At 44.2% G+C, this 24791-nt stretch overlaps 2 protein-coding genes across 2 annotated transcripts in view; one reads left to right on the top strand and one right to left on the bottom strand.

Moving 5' to 3' along the window:
* Positions 1 to 4264, bottom strand: part of si:ch1073-416d2.4 (coiled-coil domain-containing protein 42 homolog) — a 37510-nt gene extending 33246 nt beyond the window's left edge. Inside the window, exon 1 of the mRNA XM_055640083.1 lies at positions 3886 to 4264. Coding sequence (XP_055496058.1) covers positions 3886 to 4001 — 116 coding nt within the window. The 5' untranslated portion in view covers positions 4002 to 4264. The remainder of the gene's footprint in view (positions 1 to 3885) is intronic.
* An 11171-nt stretch (positions 4265 to 15435) lies between these two features.
* Positions 15436 to 24791, top strand: part of asb2a.1 (ankyrin repeat and SOCS box containing 2a, tandem duplicate 1) — a 47054-nt gene continuing 37698 nt past the window's right edge. Inside the window, exon 1 of the mRNA XM_055640082.1 lies at positions 15436 to 16349. The gene's annotated coding sequence lies outside the window, so the exon portion shown is untranslated. The remainder of the gene's footprint in view (positions 16350 to 24791) is intronic.

Below are 24791 nucleotides of genomic sequence, written 5' to 3'. Positions count from 1 at the left end.
AGTACGGTGCTAAAGGAATGCTTAAACATCAGGAACCCCATCAATCGAATGAACACTTCTTCTGCCTTCTGAAGCAAATGCAGAAAGTCCCAGAATGATATTCAATATGCAGGAGAACGTTCTTTCTGAGAACTGTCAGTGAAACTGCTCATCTGGTCATGTGCAGATACTGGCTGCAATATTCCACACTGACCATAATGACAATATTACACATGTACCTCACAGGCTGTTCTTGGAAATCCTGCAGTTATGAAAGCTGCCGTGTAAATGCTGCTCTTTCTGTCCTGTTTATTCAACCACCTTTTAAGAATCTGCTACAGAAGCTCAGGGTCAGCAGGAGGTCAAGCACAAATTTGTCATTTGCCACCAAGATGATATGTGACTGAATGCTCCTTCAGAATATAGACTCTCTGAGATCGAAGCCAGAACAGAGTTCTTGTGCAGCCTCATTCAGATGTTGATGTAATGCTATGGAAAGGGTGCTCCAGACTTTTGCGAGACACACATTTAGTTTAGTTTAGTTGATTGTCAATGCATACACCGAAAAGCTTTTTGTTGCATACGATCCAGTCAGTGGAAAGTCTCTAGATGATTACAATCAAGCCATCCACAATGTACAGATACATGATGAAGGGAGTAATGTTTATTGCAAGACAAAGCCCAGTAAAGTCCGATCAGAGATAATCCGAGGGTCTCCAATGAGATGGAGAGTAGCCCAGGTCTCAACTCTCAAGTTGTTGATGGAATGGTTCAGTTGCCTGATCACAGCTGGGAAGAAACTGTCCCTGAATCTGAAGGTGTGCGTTTTCACACTTCTTCACCTCTTACCTGGTGGGAGAGGGGAGAAATGGTGAGATTGTTCCTTGATTATGCTGGTGGCTTTGGTGAGGCAGCTTGAAGTGTAGATGGAGTACTGCCTCATTGTGTACTATCTATCCCTTGTGGAGGCTAGTGGAGAATTTACATTGATAAATATCTTGAAAGAGATGACTAGAGAAAACATTCCCTCTCATTGAAGGAGACAAAGTGCTGGAGTAACTCAGCGGGTTCTGAAAGCATCTCTGGAGAGCGTGGATAGATGACGTTTTGGGCTGATCCAGACCTGAAACGTCACCCAATCCCTGTTCTCCAGAGATGCTGCCTGACATGCTGAGTTACTCCAGCATATGCCAGGGGTGTCCTGGAATGTCCCCCACTTCCCTGGATAAGCAAAACCCCATCCAGAACAAGGCAGCCATGTGATTGGCACCTCATCCACCACAATAAACATTAATTCCCTCCACTAACAGTTGACAGTACCTATACTATGTGCCACCCAACAAACATGTGGCCATAACTCTCCTGACTACTCTGTGGGACCTCTCAAACCATCCTACCCGGCCACCTACTGCCAGGTTATAGAGGGACAAGGCAGTGAGTGTTCAGAAAGCCACCGCTTGTAAGTTCTCTTCTTGACCCAGACCTCCCAGACTGAAATATGTCACCTTTCCTTCAGCCACATTGGTCGAAATCCTGGAACTGTTGCTCACAGAACTGCACGAGAACCTTCAAAGGAAGAACTTGAGTAAACTTTCTCAAGTGTAACCAGGATGAGCTGGAGGTGCTGACCTTGCCAACGATGTCCACATCCCACAACTGAGTGATAAAGGGAAAAGGGTGATGAGAATGGTGAGGGGATATTGCCTTTAAGTGAAGTGATTTTGAAACGCAAAAATTGTTTAGCCCAGGGATATGTTAGAGGAAGAGAACAGGTTTTAAAGGAAAGGAGACAAATATTTGAAACTGGGGAAAACACAGAACCACAGAGAGAAGACAAAACAAAGGATTTAGTATTGAAGACACAGGATACTGCAGATGTTCGAATCTTGAGCAAAACACAAACTGCTGGAGTAACTCAGCAGGTCAGGCAGCATCTTGATAGTGTGTAAGAAGGAACTACAGATGCTGGTTTAAACCGTAGATAGACATAAAAAGCTGGAGTAACTCAGAGGGACAGGCAGCATCTCTGCAGGGAAGGAATGGGTGATGTTACGAGTCGAGACCCTTCTTCAGACCAGTTAGGGATAAGGGAAACGAGAGATATACACGAGTGATAAGGAACAATGAATGAAAGATATGCAAAAAAGTAACGATGATGAAGGAAACAGGGCATTGTTAGTTGTTTGTTGGGTGATAATGAGAGGCTAGTGCAACTTGGGTGGGGGAGGGATAGAGAGAGAGGGAATGCAGGGGCTACCTGAAGTGAGAGAAATCAATATTCATACCACTGGGCTGTAAGCTGCCCAAGCGAAATATAAGATGCTGTTCCTCCAATTTGCGTTTAGCCTAACTCTGACAATGGAGGAGACTGAGGACAGAAAGGCCTGTGTGGGAATGGGAAGGAGAATTAAAGTGTCCAGCAACCGGGAGATCAGGTTGGTTCAGGCGGATAGGCATCATTCTGGGTCAGGATGTGTGGGAAGGAACTGCAGATGCTCGATTACATTGAAGATAGACACACAATGCTGGAGTAACTCAGCAGGTCAGGCAGCATCTCTGAAGAAAAGGAATAGGTGACACTTCAGGTCAGGACCCTTCCTCGGCCTCTGAGGAAGGGTTTTAATCGAAAACGTCAACTATTCCTTTGTTCCAGAGATGCTGTCTGACCCGCTGAGTTACTCCAGCATTTTGCGTCTATCTTCTATTCTGGGTCACGATCAGGGCCCTTCTTCAAGCTCAAGAAGTCCGAATCCGAAACGTCACCGATCCATTCCCTCCACAGATGCTGCCTGACCTGCTAAATTATTCCAGCACTTTTGCTATAGACTTGTGTTATAGAAAGCAGATCAGGCCATAAATAAGACAACCTTCTGTGCTGAAACATTTTATTGTTCTCCAGCACAAATTGTGACCTTAAGTGGTGTATATCTGTCCCTTGAGCATAAACCGAGGTTCCTAGATCCACTGTGCAGAGATATGAATGAGAGAGCAGTGATCTCTTTATTGGGCACCACTGTTGGAAATATTGTCAACACCTAGGTTAAACTTTTAAAACTTACATTACATACTTCAGTTAGACACAGGGTGGTGAATCTGTGGAACTCATTGCCACAGGCGGCTGTGGAGGCCAGGTCGATGGATAGTGGCCGAGATTGAAGCGGGTGTCAGGGTTTATGGGGGAGAAGGCAGGAGAATTGGGTTGAGAGGAAGTGATAGATCAGCCATGATTGAATGGCGGAGTAAACTTGATGGGCCGAATGGCCTGATTCTGCCCCTAGAACTTATGAACGATGAAGGTGAAAATGCTGGAGTAACTCAGCGTGTCAGGCGGACAGCCTTTCTGGAGACATATTTCAGAACAGCAGCAACAGCCACAATGAAAAGATTCAAACCATCCACGACTATTACCCACACCATTGCAAGTCAACACCAGAAGCAAGTGACCACAGAAACTGCAGCAACTTCGCCAAAGGAGGCAGTGTCTTTGTGCCGAGCAAAATACAGTGAGTGTTGTGGGATAATCATTCTTAAACAAGGCAGTAACTTGCAGAAGGTTACACAAAAAAGCTGGAGAAACTCAGCGGGTGCAGCAGCATCTATGGAGCGAAGGAAATAATTTCCTTCGCTCCATAGATGCTGCTGCACCCGCTGAGTTTCTCCAGCTTTTTTGTGTAACCTTCGATTCTCCAGCATCTGCAGTTCCCTCTTAAACACTTGCAGAACGTTGTTTGGGTCACATTACCTGATTGACGGGATTATTACCCAATTCCCCGGACTACAAGGTTCTCACCAGCAACACCTTTGAAGAAACTTTAAACAAATGCTCTCTGCGAGTAAAGGCTGGACAGACAGAGAGAAGCAACCACATTGCGGGCGACCCGAGGTGGCAGGAACAACTGCTTTTACCTTCGGTCCCCCAGTTGGGTGACAAATATATTTTTCATGGTGTTTTTGATGTGAAGCGGTTGACGGCGAACCGCTGCCAATAGGGATAGTATGCTGGCGTCGCCGGCGCTCATCATTCACTTCTATTTGCACCGCAGTTTCAAGGCAACGTCTCTGAGAAGGAAATAAAATAGACCCCCCCCGCTGCGCTTGTGACTTCTCCAATACTGAAACCATGCAAACGCCGGGCCAGAAACTTTAAGCAACCCGGCCCGGGCCGTGCATTTTGCTTTAGGAAGCGTTGCTGCGAAACCCCGGAGTCACAGAGACGGCGCGGGTAATGTAACAGCGCCTATATCATGTGATACTGCCTGGATAAACAGTGCAACATCGCCATGGGAACCTCTCAAAGACCAGGGGAGCCGCACAAGTGCATCCCTGAGCTCGATCTGCACACACACACACACACACACGTGCAATCCAACAGATCCCACCCCAACCCCTTACCCCGCTCCATAGATGCTGCCTGCTGCACCCGCCGAGTTTCTCCAGCATTTTTTGTCTATGTTCGATTTTTCCAACATAGAAAATGGGTGCAGGAGTAGGCCCCTTGATTCGGCCCTTCGAGCCTGTACCGCCATTCAATATGATCATGGCTGATCATCCAACTCAGTATCCTGTACCTGCCTTCTCTCCATACCCCCTGATCCCTTTAGCCACAAGGGCCACACCTAACTCCTTCTTAAATATAGCCAATGAACTGGCCTCAACTACCTTCTGCGGGAGAGAATTCCACAGATTTACCACTCTCTGTGTGAAAAATGTTTTCCTCATCTCGGTCCTAAAAGAGATTTCCCCCTTATCCTTAAACTGTGGCCCCTTGTTCTGAAACCTCCCCGTCCCATAAGAAGCTGCCATTTAATTCCAAATAAATCAATTACCCCTTGAATTCTCACACTCCATTCCTATCCAGGCAACTGGAAGGAGGGTAATAAATTCCTGATCCCTAATTTCCACCAAATGGAGTGCTCCCAAACATCATTATTTGACCGAGAGCTTCCATTCCAGAAATTGGTTGAAGGCTGTTGCAAGCGGTCGAGGACAAGCATAACATTTTAGTGGCCTGAGAAACGACTACTGGAGTTTTCAACAGATCTTTATTCACAAGTTTGGTTGCCAGTATGCAGGTTGTACAGACACGTCCACCCACAACGGTGGTCAGCGCTGAACTACCCCGCGAAAGTGAAAGACCGCGCAAAACAAACTACCCCTCCCGAGTCATGAGACCGCGGCTTCCGAACGCCGGGTTCGATCTTTGCATACGCCAGCAGGCGCTGCTACATGTCCCCCCCCAGAATCCGCAGTACAGATACGCTCGGGTAAACTAGCAATGTTACAACATTTTGAGATTTTAAAAATCAAGTCTGCAATTTATCCCATCAGATAAAGCATAAAAAAAAGTTTAATTTGACACCTAATTCACTTTCATATCTCAAGTATTTAAAATGTTATGGCCATTTTCATAATCGGAAATTAGCATCTTGTTCCCTATTGATTTTTTATGGACATAACACAAAAGCTGTCGTGGACAGTCAAAAGCCCATAACTTGCTTAGAAATTAAGAGAACTGAATGAAATTTTCAGTTATCATAGATTGAAGCATTCTGAAACAAATATAAAACAATCTTACTTGGATGACCTGACATTAAAGCATATAATTAGTTAGTTACCCAATTGTAGTCAATTCCAAACTTCAATTACTAGATCTAAACATCTATCCATTTCTTAATAAATGATTAACATTTTTAAATAGTCTAAGTGTCCAAATAATATTCACAAACAATTCACAATAAAACATTATTTTTAAATCTTTTACATTAATTTATAGGCCAAATGGAAGGAATTTAGTGTTCAATTGCTGTAAATTAAAGTCCATTTAAATCAGCTTTCTAGTGGGTTCCTGTGAACGCGCTGGTTTAGAACGTTCACATTGTGGTAGATTTGTGCCCTTAAATGCCCAGAAAAATACTGTGGGATATAATGGGCCCAAAATTAGCTACTCACAAGATTAAACTTTGTATAAAGGGATCTTAAGAAGCCCTTTTTAACATAAAAATAAACAGCCTACCTTCCGTTTCCCCCTGTATGAGATCTGGCCCGTTGTCGGCGGTCGGGGGTTTAGAGGTTAATTTTTAACCTACTATAACAATTACATAAAACCCTTAAAACTAATAATAACTAATAACTCAAGCGAGGGAATCTTCCAGCGATTTTTCGTTAATAATTAACTAGGCTGAAAAACCTCGATTTGAACAGCCCAGGGAAAATCGCGTTTTAAAACCCGCCCCCCTCTAAACGGCACCAAAATCGTGCACACGGTCTGGGACAGATTTTCAGCGACGCTTCAGGTACGTTTTGCAACATACCTAGGTAAACGGAAGGTTCGACCGGAACGTGTAGTCCGAGGTCGCGGGGCGAGCGTAACATTAGGGACCGTTAAAACAGGACTGGACGGAGCGTAACAAAGGGGACCGTAGAAACGCGACCGGGAGTAACAGGTGCAGAGGGCGGTAAAGCGGCAGGTGGACGTCCTCTACGCCGTGGAGTAGCCACTGTCACCGGACTATCCTCATCAACGTGTGCAGGCTTAAGGCGGCTCACGGGGACAAACTCGTCTCTGCCACCCATGTCCAACGTGAACGTCAAGACACCAGTACTGAGCACCTTGTACGGACCCTTGTACACCCGCTGTAACGGCGAGCAATGAGCGACTCTTACCAGCGCAAATATCTCGGGCGCTCGGAGGCAGGATACTGGCATGGACACCGGAGTCCACCAGGAAATGGTGGCTGGAATGGCGATCACGGACCTAGAGGCGTTCGTTGGGACCGATCGCGTTCGCCTCTATGGACGATCAGCTGTGGCGTTTCACGGAAACGAGCAGGGGCTCCGACATCATCGTGCTTCGGGTCCGTATCGTTGGTGGTAGTAGCACCATCTGCGTTGGCTGTAGACCACTGGCCGCGGCGATTCCTCTGCAGCGCTGGGCTGGGCTTCTTCCTCCTCCGCTCGATGTCGGCTCGGCTGCACCCGTTGTGTGACCAGGGGGCGGGCAAAAGTGAAAACGTCGTGGGCTCTCTCTGCGAGTTGTTGCGGGTCACGGAAATCAGCTCCGGCGAGCATTAGCTGGACTTCGTCAGGCATCTGCTCTAAGAACGCCTGTTCAAAAAGCAGAGAAGGGCGGTGCCCGTCCATCAGGGCCAACATCTTCGCCATGATGGTTGATGGCTGCCGGTCGCCATACAGTCCATGTGCAGCAGCCTTGCTGCTCTGTCTCTGCGGGTAAGGCCGTAAGCATGAAATAACAGGGCTTTCAACCCTTCATACTTGCCGCTGGACGGCGGGTTTCTGATGTAGGACAACAGCCTCGAGGCACAGTCCTGTGGCAATGCACCCACCACATGGAAATACATTGTGTTGTCCTCCATGATGCGATGAAGGTGGAACTGTGCCTCAACATGGGCGAACCACACCTGAGGTTGATCAGGCCAAAAGGCTGGCAGTTTGAAGGCCGGTGAGCCCTGCCTCGTGCTGGCCGATTCTAATAATAATAATAATAAATTTTATTTATGGGCGCCTTTCAAGAGTCTCAAGGACACCTTACAAAAATGTAGCAGGTAGAGGAAAAACATGTAAGGGGAATGAAATAAATAGTTGAGACATGACTAGTACACAAAGTAAATACAGAATTCAATACAAAACACAGTATGAGGCAATTAATGCACAATTCTGCAGGATTCTGTGGGAACACTCTCTTCCTGCATAATTCATCTTGTCTAACGACGACTAGACAGGTCGGGGTCACCAATTTAGTGGTCTGAGAAACGACTACTGGAGTTTTCAACAGATCTTTATTCACAAGTTTGATTGCCAGTATGCAGGTTCTACAGACACGCCTGCCCACAACGGTGGTCAGCGCTGAACTAACGCGCGCAAGTGAAAAAACGCGCGAAACAAGCGGCCCCTCCCGAGTCACGTGCCCGCGGCTTACGAACGCCGGGTTCAATCTCTGCGTACGCCAGCAGGTGCCGCTACAACATGACCATTGAAGAAGGGTCTCGACCCGTAATGTCACCCGTTCCCTCTCTCCAGAGCTGCCTGTCCCGCTGAGTTACTCCAGCACTTTGTGTCTATGGCCATTGAAGGAATGACTAATGAAATATCTCACAGCCCCGGGAAGGCGGCATTGCAGGACTGATGGTGCCCAACCAATGTCAGTAGTGTGAGGATGAATGGCGGTGGGAGGTAATCGTCACCATGGAGTACTACAAAGTGAGTCGGCATGCATTGGATATCCCCATGTACAACACAGGGTTTCCAAACTTCCTAGGGACATTCTGATTCTTTAAACATTAAAGACAATCTCTTGGCAGGAAGAAAACCCCCCAAAATAAAGAATCCATGGACATCTTTAAGATTTATCTTAACTATTGTATGTGGGAAGTGGAAGAATTGTTTAAAACTGGTCAGAAGGTGCAACTGGAAGGTCATATGATGCATGAAAAAGGGAAACATCCAGGAATATCGAAGATGCCGGAGTAACTCAGCAGGGCAGGCAGCATCCCTGGAGAGAAGGAATGGGTGACTTTTCAGGTGGAGACCCTTCTTCAGACTGCTAGGAATATTTTCAGAGGTAATAACACAATGCAAACCCATGTCAAAGAATTGTTTGATTACTGGAATCAACAGAATCCTGAGCCCCCAAACTGATTAATCTGCAAGATTCATGAGGGTTTTATTGTTGTATGTCGCGAAACAGAAACAATGAAATTGTTACTTGCTGCAGTCCAACGTGTATGTAAATACAGTGACGTTTCGGGTCGAGACCCTTCTTCAGAGATGCTGCCTGTCCCGCTGAATTAATCCAGCATTTTGTGTCTACCTTCGATTTAAACCAGCATCTGCAGTTCTTCCTACATGTGTAAATATAGTACTCTGTAGATACCATAATAAACACAAAAGGAAACTAAATAAATAAATAAAACAATACAGTGCAACACAAAAACAGAGCTCAAGTCAGTTCAGAGTTTAGTTGGAGTTTGTAGAATTCAACAGCCTGGTCGCTGTCGGGAAGAAGCTATCCCTGAACCTGGACGCAGCAGTTTTCAGGCTCCTATACCTCCTCCTAAGGGCAGGAGGGAAATGAGAGCATGGCTAGTATAGTACATGTCCTTGATAATGCTGGCTGCCTTCTTGAGACAGTGCCTCCTATTGATCCCTTCGATGGTGGGCTGGTCAGTATCTGTGATGGACCAGGCAGTGTTCACCACTTTTTGTAATCTCGTTCCTGGGCGTTTGAGTTACCGATCCAGGTTGTGATGCAAACAGCGAATATACTCTCTACCGTACATCACGATGTGCTCTTTTCTAGAAAAAACAAACTGATTTGCAAAACACCACCATTCAATCTACAAAAGTGGCATTGAGCTTCGACAAACTGCCTCACTTTAATTCTCCATTAAACAATATCCACAACTGACCAGTTCTGATGCAAAGTCATCTACTTGCAATGTTAGCGCCCTCCAATGAGTACTTTCAGCATTCTCTGTAACTTGCGAATTGTAGAAACTGCTGTCTTAGACAACGCCACTGCACTTGCATCCCTTTGCCATTCATGGTCATACAGACATATTGTTTGTTCTCTCCAGCCCTTACACTTCTGTAACTTAAAATACATTGTTGACTCACTTTTTCAGTTTTAATGTCTACTCTGCCATTCAACCATGGCTGATATATCTTTGCCTCTTTCCCCATTCTCCTGTCTTCTCCCTATAACCCCTGACACCCATACTAACTATTTCTGTCAAACTCCACCTTAAAAATATGCATTGACATGGTCTCCACAGCCTACTGTTGCAATGAATTCCACTGATTCACTGATCTTCTGACTAAATAAATTCCTTCTTATCTCCTTTATAAAGGTGCATTATTTCATTCTGATGCTATTGCCTCTGGTCCTAGACTCTCCCACTAGTGGAAACATCATCTCCAGGCCTGGATCCATCCATCCATCCTGAAGAAAGGAACTGTATTTTTGTTTATAAATTAATATGGCTATCAGTTTGGATTTAAAACAGTCTACAATATAGACGAAATTAAAATAAACATATTTTTGCACTACTATTATGGTTATTATTATTATTATTTTTTAATTATTATATTTTTCTGTGTGAATTGAGTTTTTGGACTGCAAGGGTTGAATTGTTCTGTTATTGGTACATATGACAATTAAACATTCTTCACTAGATAAATGGAAATATTATTCTATTGAATGATTATTTTCTGTACATACTGTCAGAATGACTGACACTAAAGCTACATTAGAAACATAGAAACATAGAAACATAGAAATTAGGTGCAGGAGTAGGCCATTCGGCCCTTCGAGCCTGCACCACCATTCAATATGATCATGGCTGATCATCCAACTCAGTATCCCGTCAACTTCCTTCTCTCCATACCCCTGATCCCCTTACCACAAGGGCCACATCTAACTCCCTTTTAAATATAGCCAATGAACTGTGGCCTCGACTACCCTCTGTGGCAGAGAGTTCCAGAGATTCACCACTCTCTGTGTGAAAAAAGTTCTTCTCATCTCGGTTTTAAAGGATTTCCCCCTTATCCTTAAGCTGTGACCCCTTGTCCTGGATAATAGTGATAATAGAATGATAATAGTTTGCATTTATACATCTACCTTTTGTGAAAAAATCGTAGTAAAATAACACAAAATGTTCACAACAGATTATATTGAAAGGAGAATGAAACATAAGGGCCCATCTAACTCCCTCAAATATGCCAAATGAACTGGCCTCAAACTACCCTCTGTGCAGAGAGTTTAGAGAGATTCACCACTCTCTGTGTGAAAAATAGGTTCTTCTCATCTTGGTTTTAAAGGATTTCCCCCTTATCCTTAAGCTGTGACCCCTTGTCCTGGATAATAGTGATAATAGTTGATAATAGTTTGCATTTATACAAGACCTTTAAAGTAGTAAAATAACACAAAATGTTTCACAACAGATTTATTGAAAGGAGAAATGAAAATAATGTGAATGCTGCAAGTCTGAAGGAAAAATAGAATATTCTGGAAATACCAGAAGGCCAGGCATTAACGTTTAGAGTTAACATTTCAGTTCAATAACCTTTTTGTGGAATTTACTTAAAACTTGCCTGAAGTGAAATGTTTCATCAGGATCTGAAAGAAGAGACAGATAGAATGGTGTAGTGCATCAGGTTTGGTATTGGTATATTGTCACATCTACCGTGATATTGTGAAAAAATCGTTCCAGCGTACTGCCCAAGTAAATCATCCATACATGATTACAATCAAACCATACATGAATATGAGGTACTGAAAAATGAGAAAGGAAACAGAGTAGCAAATAGTGTTACAGCTACAGATAAAATGCATTTTATTTTAAAAGTGCAACGTGGGAAGATGGGAAGATCAGGAATTCATCCTTATAATGTGAGAGTTCTAATCAAGGGTCAGGCTTAGCACGTGAGACAACAATTCAAGAGTCTGATAACAATTGTATTGTATTGTATTCAAATTTATTGTCGTTGTCTCAATTAGAGACAACGAAATGAATTTCCCTTTACAGTCAGTATCATAAACAATAGCAAAGAGGCAGTGCTTGAATCTGGTGGTATGTGATTTCAAGCTTTTGTATCTTCCGTGCCATGGGAGTGGGGAGAAGCGGGAATGACTAGGGTGTGAGTGGTCCTTGATTATGTTGGCTGCTTTCCTGGGGCAGCATGGTGTAAATGGAATCAATGGTATGATGTACTGGACTGCATCTACTACAATTTCTTGCGGTCTGGAGCAGAGCAGTTGACAAACCAGGTTGTGTTGCACCCCGATAGAATGCTTCCTATGGTGCATTTATAGAAATTGTTCAGAGTCCTATGGGACACGCAGAATTTCCTTAGTCTTCTGAAGAATACCTTCAGGGGGAGAATTTCAGAGTTTATGGTTAATGAAGCTAAATGTACGATCACCAATAATGGAGCAGCAAGAATCGGAAATAAACGAGTGCAGGGAGCTCAGAGGTTGTAGGAATGAACAACAGACCGGGATAATAAGGCCATGGAGAAATGTGTAAACTGTTGCAAATTAACATTAATAAGATACTAGACTGAGAGCTAGTAGAACAAACCTAGCACAGGAGTGATGCCTTGACAGGACTTGGTCTTGGTTACGTTTGAGGCACATTCAGGGTGGGGGTTAATCCAGAGGAAAGAATGGAACAGTTTAGTTTAAGATACAGCACAGAAACAGGCCCTTCGGCCCACCGGGTCCGCGCCGACCAGCGATCCCCGCACATTAACACTATCCTACACCCACTAGGGACAATTATTACATTTTACCAAGCCAATTAACCTACAAATCTGTATGTCTTTGGAGTTGATGCCAAGGGTTACAAAAGCAAGAATGTGGGTAGAACCAGCAGATGAGCTGATAGAAGGGATGTTGGGAGGAGATACTGACTGCGATTTTCCAGAGAAATGTGTTCAGTTCTAAACATTTGTGTTCCGACACTGAGAGTTGAGTGGTAGAGCCAGCTGCAATTCCTAAATAGTTTTGCTGGAAAATCAGTCCTCTGAACTTATGCCACTTAGACCTGGCATGTGTTCAGAAACTGCAATCATTTCAATGGAGAAGAGCAGCTGTGAGGACAGAGGTTTGTTGCATATAATCTGCATCATTTTGAATTAATTGAGGTTAACTTTAAGGTATTCAGTTAGTTTTCAGTGTTTCTGGTGCAAATACTTTTCATTGACTTTTTTTGTAAAAATATATATTTTTATTGTTTTGTTTGTTTTCTATCTTAGAAATATTCAGAAACATTCAAAATCTTTTACCACTTTGACAGTCAGTTCAGCTTGGAGACACGGCGCAGAGGTACAGCTGATAGATCTGCTGCCTCACAGTGCCAGAGACCCAGGTTCAATCTTCATCTCAGGTGCTGTCAGTGTAGAGTTTGCACGTTCTTCCTGTGATCATGTGGGTTTCCTCCTACACCCCAAAGGCATGTGGGATTGTAGGTTAATTGGTATCTGTAAATTGCCTCTAGTGGATGGGTAAGTGGAATAACATGGAACTTGTATGAATGGTCAACGTGGACCTGGTGGGCCCAAGGGCCTGTTTCCATGCTGTATCTCTAAACCCTAAACTCTCAACTTCAAACTCTAAACGTGGCTTAACAAGCTGTCAAACCATTTCTTGTGTTGAGGCTTGTTCTGACTACATGTAGCTGAGAACCCTGCACTGCCCTAGGCTTTGTTGAGCACTTTGCCACATCCGTGTGAAAAAGTGTTTCTCATCTCTGTTCTAAATGGCTTACCCCTTATTCTTAAACTGTGGCCCCTGGTTCTGGACACCCCCAACATCGGGAACATGTTTCCTGCCTCTAGCGTGTCCAAGCCCTTAACGATCTTATATGTTTCAATGAGATATCCTCTCATCCTTCTAAACTCCTTTGCAGATAAAGCTTTATGGTAACGTTTCGAGTCGAGACCCTTCTTCAGACTGATGTCAGGGGAATGGGCGGGACAGAGATAGAATGTAGTCGGAGACAGTAAGACTGGTGGGGGAACTGAGAAGGTGGACGGGATAGAGAGGGAAAGCAAGGGCTATTTCTCCAACTTCCTTGCTTTCCCTCTCCATCCCCTCCCCTTTCCCAGTTCTCCCACAATACATGCATAGAAGCTTTTGTCTCTCTTGCTTGAAGGGAGAGGGAGAAGAGAAGATTGGTGAATTATACTTGATTATGTTGGCTACTGTCCCGGGGCAGCATGAAATGTAGATGGAATTGAAATGGAGGAAGGTGGTTGGCCTGATGGACTGGGGTTCATACAACACAATACAATTTATTTGTCATTTGAACCCCATTGAGGTTCAAACAAGATGTTGTTTCTGCAGTCATACACACAAGAAAGACCCAAACACAACACAATTTACACAAACATCCATCACAGCGCATCTCCTCCTCGCTGTGATGGAAGGCAAAGACTTATCTCTCCCCTGCACTCCCCATTCCCCTCCCGATGTCAGAGTCAAAGCCCCCGGCGGGCGATGGTAATTGTCCCGCGGCCATTTACGCCGCGCCGGGTGATGCAAGCCCACGCTCTGGGTTTGGTGTTGGAGCCCCCAGCGGGCGCTAGTAAGTCCCGCAGCCATTCAAAGCCGCGCCGGGCGATGATGTAAGGCCCCGCTCCAGGTACTCTTCAATCCCGCAACGCGGGCGGGTGAAGTCGCCGTTGCGGAAACCCCGAAAAGTGGTCTCCCAGTAGGGACCCGCGGGCTCCCGGTGTTACCGTCCACCAGACCTGCGGTTGCAGCCTCCGAATCTCCCCGGGGTCGGGTCGCAGCCGCACGCCACCACAGCTCCTCCCGCTCCGAACTCGGCCAGCTCCGCGATGGTGAGTAAGTCCGCAGCTCCGCGACTGGAGCCCCAGGACGTTCCTGTTGGAGGCCGCTCCACGTTGCAGCCCCAATGACAACGGAGACCCGACAGGGAAAAGGTCAGGTTCTCTGTGCAGGGGATAGATTTTAAAAGTTCCCCCCACCCCCCGCCCCCCCCACACACATACACGCACACACCCACACACATACACAACAAAAAATAATAAAAACTACATTCAAACGAGACAAAAAAAATAAAAAAAAGACAGACAGACTGCAGAAGCTCGCCTAACGTGAGTCGCGCAAATTCACATGGTCTTTCACCACAACATTTAGCAAGATGCATCACGACCTGGTTTGCATTTGGAAAAGCTTCAGCCACAGAACATGAAAGGAGATGCAACGTGAGTCGCGCCGCCCACGGTTTCATCCACAACTTTGTGCAAATTCACATGGTCTTGGGCACACACGTTGCTGTACCATTTAGCAGGATGCATCACGACATGGTTTGCATTTGGGAACAGCTTCAAGAACATGAGAAATTGAAGAGAATAGTGGATGCAGCCCAGATCATCACACAAACCAATCTCCCTTCCATTGACGTCATCGACACTTCACGCTGCCTAAGCAAGACCACCAGCATAATCAAGGATGAGTCTCGCCCTGTTCACACCCATTTCTCCTCTCTCGCATCAGGCAAGAGGTACAGAAGTGTGAAAATGCAGACCTCCAGATTCAAGGACAGTTTATTCCCAGCTGTTATCAAGTTCAGGTGAGTGTGTCCTATCCTCAATCTTGTTAATACTACCTGTTCTCTCCTGTTCCCCCCTCTTCTTGCTGTAATGCCCACTCTGTTTTGTAGCGAATAGAGGTGTCTCCCCTTTGTCTCCTGTTCCCAGTATTGTTGCCATTCCTGATTTATTTTCTTCCACACAATGTGTTTTCCTTCAGATTTGGATAGTTGTAAGTTTATCTCTATGTTTCTTTTTTTTACAGCCTCCTTTGCCAATTTATCCACCTTTTCATTCCCTAGAACACCAATGTGTGCTGGGACCCACAACAAAGTCACGTCACCGCCCCTCCTTGTCACTTGGCTTAATAGTAGCAGGATTTCATAAACTAGGTCAGGCCGCCCATGGGATGCACCAGACCCAATACTCTGGATTGCAGATAATGAGTCGCTACATATTACTACTTTACATGGTTGCACCTGTTCCATCCATCGAACTGCCATCAAAATAGCGTACAGTTCCACTGTATATACTGTCAAATAGTTGTTTGTTCTTTTGTAAAGCTCAACATTTATCCCCTGGACTACCACAGCTGCCCCTGTTGTTTCAGCTACTGGATCCTTTGATCCATCTGTGAAAATTAAGAGGTGTTCCCTGTATCTATTATTATATGGCTATGATATTCTGTCTTTGGGTCTGAATTTTTGTTCCTCCTTTTTGCCTCCCATAGCTCCAGCTCAACCTTTGGGATATTCAGTAACCATATTGGCACAGGTGGCCACAATACTGCAGGGCAGAACTCTTTGTCCTCTACTCCCATGTCCCTTGCCACAACTCCTCCAACCCAGCCGAAGCTTCCAGACTGAGCCACCCCTCTCTCCCAGCACTCCTGTACTACCTGTTTTGTTGGATGGTTCTCTCCATGACCCTTAAGGCTTAGCCAGTAATTAGCCATTAGTTGTCTGCGGCGCAGTCTCAACGGCATCTGCCCAGTTTCCACAAGAGGATATTCTTTGCTGCGGCTCCCATGGTTAAATATACATCCCACTCCACTCCAGCTGGCTGAAGCGCCAACTTATGTCCCTTTTTACGATTGGACACGCACTTGTCCCGAAATAGAGCAGCTTTTTTTTTTTACCGCCGTCTAACCTCATACGGAGACAGAGAGAGGGGACAAGCGGACAAGGCAGGACTCACCACACAAGCGAGCTCCAGAAAAAGGCTCCGGCATTGAAGGTCAAAGGGGGGCTTTGAAGTGTTGGTTGTGAGAAGCGCCGTGACACTGACAGCCGGTAAGGTCAGGATTCGGATCCCTGCAAACATTGCGTTGCGCTGCGCCCACCGCGTTGTTGTAATGGGTGAAACTAAACTGTAACGCTAATAACAAAAACAAAATCAGGCGAGACGGCAAAAGATGATAATTTAGATATTATGTGCATACAGAAAAGTAAGCAGCATTTCGAGATACAGCAACTGTCCCTCATTTTAGCACCGGCTATCATTTCTGACCGGTCTAACTGGAGTGCGATTCACCGCTATAACAGGGCGAGTTTGTCTGGTCCACTGTAAGGGGCAAACCCCATGTGAACAGGCTGGCTCTGTACAGAGAGGTCAGAGCCAGAGCTTCACAGCTGTAGGTTTCCATCAGCTTCTGTTTTCATAATCACGTTGGAAAGCCAAGTTGGTCACAGGATAGCCCAGAGGGAATATTCCAGCAATAATATACATCTGAAGCAATTTGTTTGAGTTTCATGGGAACCCGCGCTGCCATCTGCCTTCATCCGGCGACGTGAACACTCATTGAACTATTTCATGTAAAATCTCCCTGCTGGGATAGACTTCTTTTTCGCTTCATCGACCTTGTTTACAAGTGTCCCCATCACGTGACACACGCAGGGTTTACATTTCACATCTTGAAACCCGAGGCAGGAGGTGAAGTGCTGACACAAATACAGCTTCTGGTGCAAGGAAGAGCCACGTGGTATTTTTGTCGGACTGTATTTCCTTGAGGTATGTCTTTCCTCCTTATTTACGAGGTAATCTTCCAGGACTCCTGCCCCATCCCTGCCGCTAATAAGTATCAGAGAGTCGTAGTGTGAGCCTCAACACTTCACAAAGCCACATAAGGGACCATATAACCAAATTTTTTATACTTCTATCAGATCGCTTCCTGACCTCCAATGTTATAACCATATAACCATATAACAATTACAGCACGGAAACAGGCCATCTCGGCCCTACAAGTCCGTGCCGAACAACTTTTTTCCCCTTAGTCCCACCTGCCTGCACTCATACCATAACCCTCCATTCCCTTCTCATCCATATGCTTATAGGTTTATTTTTAAATGATACCAACGAACCTGCCGCCACCACTTCCACTGGAAGCTCATTCCACACCGCTACCACTCTACTCGACGTCCCAAGTTAGTAGGGTGGCTGTTACAATTTGACTGATAACAACCTTTTAAGTACACCTCACTCTGAAAGTAAAAACATTGCAGTAATTGAAATCAGACCTTCCTATTAAGAATCACTATAAGAACTTTCTCTTATTTTACCGAGGTACAGTGAAAAGCTTTTTGCGAGCCGTCCACAGTGACAATACAGATACATGATAAAGAGATTCATGTTTAGTGCAAGATAAAATCCAGCAAAGTCCGATTCAAGATAGTCGGAAGGTACACAAAAATGCTGGAGAAACTCAGCGGGTGCAGCAGCATCTATGGAGCGAAGGAAATAGGTGACGTTTCGTTCCGAAACGTCACCTATTTCCTTCGCTCCATAGATGCCGCTGCACCCGCTGAGTTTCTCCAGCATTTTTGTGTTCCTTCGACCTTCCAGCATCTGCAGTTCCTTCTTGAACAAAGATAGTCGGAAGGTCTCCGATGAGGTAGATAGCAGCTCAGGACCGCACTCCAGTTGTTGATAGGATGGTTCAGTTGCCTGATAACAGCTGAAAAGAGCCTGTCCCTGAATCAGGAGGTGTGCGTCCATTTTTGTAAAATGAGGTTCTGTAAAATAGTAGGTAGGCAAAAATGCTGGAGGATCTCAGCGGGTTAGGCAGCATCTATGGAGCGATGGAAGTAGGCAACGTTTCGGGCCGAAACCCTTCTTTCGCCTGATTCTGTATAATAGTCTTTCCTTTGTTCCTTTGTTCCTCTTGAATAAAAATCGGAAAACTCGTGTGCTAATATGGAACTCAAGAATTGTTTTCAAGCAAAATTTCTAAAGGCAGGATAACCATTCCCTTCGCCGTGGTCATCAAGGGCGAGCTTGCAGAATTTAGACACGTTGATTTGAGCACAGGGGGAGGGTTAGAGGTTGTAAGTCAAGAGGTCTTTTGATTAGGAAGAAATCAACTTAAAGTGGACATTCATGGTGATCGACCAGTGAGACTTTATGGGTGGGACTAAGAAATAAAAAGGGATGACCACGTTGATGGACCCCCAATAGACAGCAGGGAATTGGAGGAAGAAACATGTAGAGAGCTCACGAAAAGCTGCAAGAATAATAGGGTTGTATCGAGGGGGATTTTTTTTTTTTAAATATTGACACGGACTGCAGCATTGCTGCGGCTTGGAAAGGGTGGAATTTATTAAGTATTTCCGGAAATCTTCTCAATCAACATGTAGATCACCCTACTAGAGGAAGAGTAAAACTCAACCTCCTCTTGGGAAATACGGCAGGGCAGGTGACTGAAGTGTTGGGAGGGGGGAACACTTTGGGACCAGTGACCTTAATTCTATTTGTTTATAATAATTATGGCCAAGTTCTAAATTGGGGCCACGCCAATTTTGATGATATTAGACGGGAACTTTGACAAAGTTAATTGGGGAAGATTAGAGGTAAAGGGATGACTGATAAATTGGATCTAAGGGACAAACTTGTCACACAGAGGGTGGTGCGGAAATGAAACAAGCTGCTAGAGGAAGTGGCAGAGGCAGGTACAACTACGAAATTTAAAACACCTTGGACAGGTACGTGGATAGGAAAGGTTCGGAGGGATATGTGCCAGGCACAAGCAACCTCAACATCTCTAGAGGATATGGACAGGCAAGATTTCGGATCAAAGGGCCCATCTTCACCCTGAAGAAGAATCCCGACCCAAAATCCCATCTGACCATGTCTTCCAGAGAAGCTGAGGCAATCTAGTGCTTTGTGTTTTACTCAATATTCCAGCATTTGCAGTTCCTTGTGCCTCCACCATGGCCTTGTGTACTTTCATTATTTTTTAACATCAGTGACAATTAAATTACATTAAACACTGTATTTAGATATAGAAATACAAAATGACAAAGTGAGGGGAAAGGGGGGGGGGGGGGGGGGGGGGGGGGGGGGGGGGGGGGGGGGGGGGGGGGGGGTTGTTGGCAGATCAGATACAAGATGTATGTAGTCCCTTGTCTCAACACAATCAAGAATTGCAAATGGACCCAGCAGTGAGTCCCGCAGCAGAATGTGAAGTCAGTTGCATTGGCATTGAAGTCAAAAACACACAGAACATCAGAGGATGGTGGGTGATGCTGCTTCAGGAAGCTTGATTTAGCCAAACATGTTTTCACAGTGTAGTTAATGATGTGGGAGTACACAAAACACTAGTGCTGGTTAGGCTTTCTTCTCCCTCCTAGTTTCGCTGTCAAATCAAGGCCAGATGAATGACTGCCAAAATAATGCACAACAGTATATTAAGAAAACTGAAACTTCTGCAGTCATTATCTAAACCATTAACCCCATTCACCTGCAAGTACATTATCTTAAAAAAACTTCCACTTTTGACTATGCTTGAAGCAAACCAGCTTTATTTTAGTATTAAAATCTGATTTAATAAGTTCCAACTGTTGGTACCACTTTCTTTTATCTTGTCTCAGTGTTGCCATTTTCACCAGTTGGATAGTTATGATCTCAAGTGTTCTTCCTGATCCCGAGTAAATAACATCGTCTGACAGTTTTATGGGGTACTAGACCAAGTGCAGACCCGTTGGGTCTGCTCCCCCAATGGTGTGATCCCCCAACCCAATATTCCACCATGCACCCGTCTCCTCCAACGGAACTGAACCCGTTCCCAAATGTAAGATTCCAGCACTCCCCTGCCTCCCTCAGCAGTGGATTTAAAAAAAAAATCCAATTGCACCTCCCCTGCCTGCTGCAGCAGTTCCAATTGCAATACTAATTGGCCCTCCCCCTCCTGTTGAAGCACTCGCTGTGATATCCCATTGAGGTGAAAAGTTCAGAGTGTTCCTGTCTTGCAACTTTGCTTTGAAGTGTGTTGGAAGCTGATAGGAAGGAGCAGCGAATCAAAAGGCAGAAAGGCAGCCGGACGCCAGGCGGCAGGCGGCAGCCACACAGTTTTAATATATAATCGATGGCAGCATTGTCGGGGGTGTTCACGTGTGCATGATGTGTTAAATTGCGGCTTTGTCCAGATGGGTGTAAGCAATCTCATGTAACTGTCTGAAGCGTTGGGAATCATGGATGGATGTCTCCATCCTTCAACATGTACACATTATCTGGTAATTTAATTCACTGCTGATTGTGGTACCTTTTGAAGACATTACTCGCCATAGTATATTTTAACAAAATTAAGTGCATTTAGAAACTAATTTATTGAAGTAAAATGCTTTGAGTCATCTTGAGGATGGAGGCAGCTATTTAAATGTGCAATTCTTCCACATACAGGCAAAATAATTTACCCTGACATCCAGCGGCAACCAATGAATTCATGTACTGTTACAAATAGATAAACATATGAAAATACACTGAACTCATTTCACCCTAAGCATATGATCGATGAAGTCACTGAGATATGATGTCTCAACTGCATTGAATATCCTCATATTGCCAATGGTTGTTTATAGTTACAAAATACTCAACAGTCAACCATGTCCAATTGCCACACAGTGAAGTGAAAGATCATGCTGAGGTAATCATTATAAACTAATAAGAAGAAACAGAGCAACTTGTTGTTATAGTTGAGCTGCTTGTTTATTATAATGCAACTCGTCACTTCTCAATTTCCTGCTTCATCAGAACCTTCAAATTTGGTTTCAAATGTCTGCATGCTGCTTATTTTGTGATGTGTAGAGAGAAAGGGGCTAATGTACATTGAAATATCTTTAAAATCATGTATTTAGCAATATGATAGGTTGCAAATTTCCTGGGTTACGTTGTAACAATTCAAATGCTAGGGTTGGACACAAAATGACGGAGTAACGTTGTAGGAAGGAATGGGTGTTGTATTGGCAATGGCAATAGACATAGCAGGAAAGGCATGGTGTCGCAGAATCATATAGCACAAAAGCAGGCATCATCTCCCGCAGGCAATTAATTCCATCCACCAGTCGCACTCTGGGTGAAATCATATATAACCATATAACAATTACAGCACGGAAACAGGTCATCTTGGCCCTTCTAGTCCGTGCCGAACACTTACTCTCACCTAGTCCCATCTACCTGCACTCAGACCATAACCCTCCATTCCTTTCCTGTCCATATACCTATACAATTTATTTTTAAATGATAAAAATGAACCTGCCTTCACCACTTCCACTGGAAGCCCATTCCACACAGCTACCACTCTCTGAGTAAAGAAGTTCCCCCTGTGCATGACAATTACTGTGACAATCGATTGTCCTCTGATATTCTCTACATCTCCTCTCCCTTATTGCAAAATGGAAGCATGTATAATTTACTATGAAGATTCTCATCACCAACGAGCGCTTGCATTAATGCAGTGGTTTGTGATGATGTTATCAAACCAATAAGACCACAATCACAATACAAACTGCTTAAGGATATAGTAAAGGACACGGCTGCAGCTTAGTTCACAAATCAGGTTTTGAACGAAGGAAGAAAAAAATCAAGAGGCAGATGCGTTAGTGGTGAATTTCCAAAGCTTAGAAATTTACCACAAGTGGAGGCATGCTTGTGAGCAGTGGAATTATTAAAGTTGGAGATATTTAAGGGGCCAGGACTATAAGAATACAGGTCCCTCATCGCGCTGTAGAGTTAAGGATAATACAGTGAAAGGGACATGCAAGACCTTGGATTCCAGCATATTTCAGGATAATTGTAAGTAAAACGAGGATAACTGCTGCAGGAATTCAACAGTTCAAGCAGCATCTTGAAGACTCTTGATATGGACAATGATCTAAAAACTGGTGCATTGTTTAAATGGTGACCATGCCGTTCAACAAGCACTGGTTCAATATTACAACATCATGCACTCCAGAGTTTTGGACGACTTTCAATTCAGAGAGGGTAGAATATAGAAGACTGAGAATAGCCCACCCTGGAGATAACAAAAGGTCTGTTGGAGGGTTTCAGCAGCAGATGAACTGAAGGACAGATGAAATGTAGAAACAAACGGACTGCAGATGTTGGTTTATACCAAGATGGGCACAAAGTGCTAGAGTAACTGGTCAGGCAGTGTGTCCGGAGAAAAAGGATATTTGATGTTTCGGATCGGACCCTACCTAAAGTCGGGTTTTTATACCTAAAATCGAAATAGACACTAATCATATGTGTGTGGCGCAAAGCTAATCTTGGGGTCAAATATGATGTCTAGTTTGCAGTTTAATTCACCCTCAACTAAGGTGAGAGATAGTATTTGTAGCTATAGAAGGGAACTTGTGACAGGGCCAAAGAGAATGGCTTCAATCTTCCCAGTATACTGTTCGAGCAAATCTCTCCTCACCCTCTTATTCCTTTATCATGTATCAATACACTGTAAATGGCTCGATTGTAATCACGTATTGTCTTTCTGCTGACTGGATAGCACGCAACAAAAGCTTTTCACTGTTGTATTGTATTGTATTGTATTCAAATTTATTGTCATTGTCTCATTTGAGACAACGAAATGAATTTTCCTTACAGGCAGTATCATTAAAAAAATCACAAAGAAATAATAAAAATAAATAATAAATAAATAATAAAACATACTAAAAACAAAATTCAAATTGAATTACAATTAAAAAAAAAAAAAAAAAAAAAAAAAATCAGCAAACACAGAAAGTTCACAACACACAACATAACATATATGGCACCAAGGTGAGGAAGGCACCATAGTCCAGCCAGCCTCCCCTCCATGTTCTGGGTAACATGGTTATTTTGGTTTATTGTCACATGTACCTCTGTACATGTGACAATAAACCAAAATAACTAAACTAATGTGTTGAAGAAGGAACTGCAGATGCTGGAAGATCGAAGGTACATAAAAATGCTGGAGAAACTCAGTGGGTGCAGCAGCATCTATGGAGTGAAGGAAATAGGCGACGTTTCGGGCCGAAACCCTTCTCCTTGCTAAACTAATGTTTGGCAAGCAGTATAACAATTAACATCAGCTCCAGTGATTACAGATCCTGATATATTATTTTTCTATGTCCGGATAGAATGTGTGATTCTGGAGGAGTTGTGAGTAGGGAGGGACTGCAGATGCTGGTTTAAACAGAAGACAGATACAAAAAGCTGGAGTAACTCAGCGGGTCAGGCAGCATCTCTGGAGAAAAGGAATAGGTGATATTTCAGGTTGAGATCCTACCTCAGAGTGTTTAATCCCCGGCATTGGTCGGGAAACTGGCCAATCTGCACATCTGGAGGAGAGGGTGCTTGTGACCCAGGATGATTCGAGCCCAAAACTCATACAATCAAGCCGAAACTGGTTTATGCACAACCAACTACAGGTACAATGAAAAGCTTCCTTGCAGCAACGTCACGTTGGGACTGAGTCATAATTTACACATATATTCTACAAGACAATAACAAGGAAAAGACTGCAAAAAAAACAAAAAACATTAGTGCAAAACACAAATAGAAAACAAATTCATGGTAGTCAAAGATGTGGCCTGTAGTGTTCCTCTGCTGAGGTAAGACCAGGGTTGTGCTGGTTGGTTCAAGAGTTGTAGCTGCTCCTGATGTGGGGTTTCTGAACCTGGTAGTGTGTACCTCCTGCTCAATGGTAGGGGTGAGAAGAGAACATGGTGACTATCATTGATGATAGATGCAGTTCTTGAGGCAGAGCCTCATGTGGATGCTTTATGATCGGGAGGGGGGAGTACTGCCTGTAATGGACTGGGTTGAATCTCTCTGCAGCCACTTGCATTCCTGTGCATTGGAATTTCTATGCCAAGCCATGATGCAACCAGTCAGGGTACTTTCTTCAGTGCATCTGTAGAAGTTTGTGGAGTATCTGGTGACATGCTGAGTCTCTTTAAATTTCAAAGTCAGTGGAGGTGCTGGCGTGCGGTCTTCATGATTACATCAATATGCTGGTTCCAAGACAGGTCATCTGAGATGCTAACTTGTTTACCATCAGACTGACTCAGATATTGCCTGACATGCTGCGTGTTACCAGCATTTTCTGTTCTTATTTCAGAAGGCTGTGGGTTCAGGCTTACTACAGGGACTTACTTTAGATTAAAATCAATTGGGTTTAATTGTCAAATGCCCCGGGTATGAACCGGGATAACTAAATTCCTATTTGCTGCACCTTTCCAGGCATGTCAGAAGCATTAGCACAAGGGACTGCTGTGCCATTAGTAATGTCATATTTTGCACCAGATGTTATTCTGTCATTAAAGATCGCAACATATCGTTCTAACTAAGACCACCTTCATAAACATGTTTGTTTAATTTCTCAGCAAACATCACCGAAAACAAATTCCTGGTCCTTATCACACTTGTACGGTGTTGTTATGTTAAAACTGGCTGCAGTATTTTTAAAACTTAAAACTGCAACTATT

This window comes from Leucoraja erinacea, chromosome 9 (genome assembly GCF_028641065.1).
Source record: "Leucoraja erinacea ecotype New England chromosome 9, Leri_hhj_1, whole genome shotgun sequence".
In the NCBI taxonomy this organism is placed as follows: Eukaryota; Metazoa; Chordata; class Chondrichthyes; order Rajiformes; family Rajidae; genus Leucoraja; species Leucoraja erinaceus.
The sequence above is the reverse complement of the archived record's forward strand: the minus strand, read 5'-3'. Positions and strand labels throughout refer to the sequence as shown.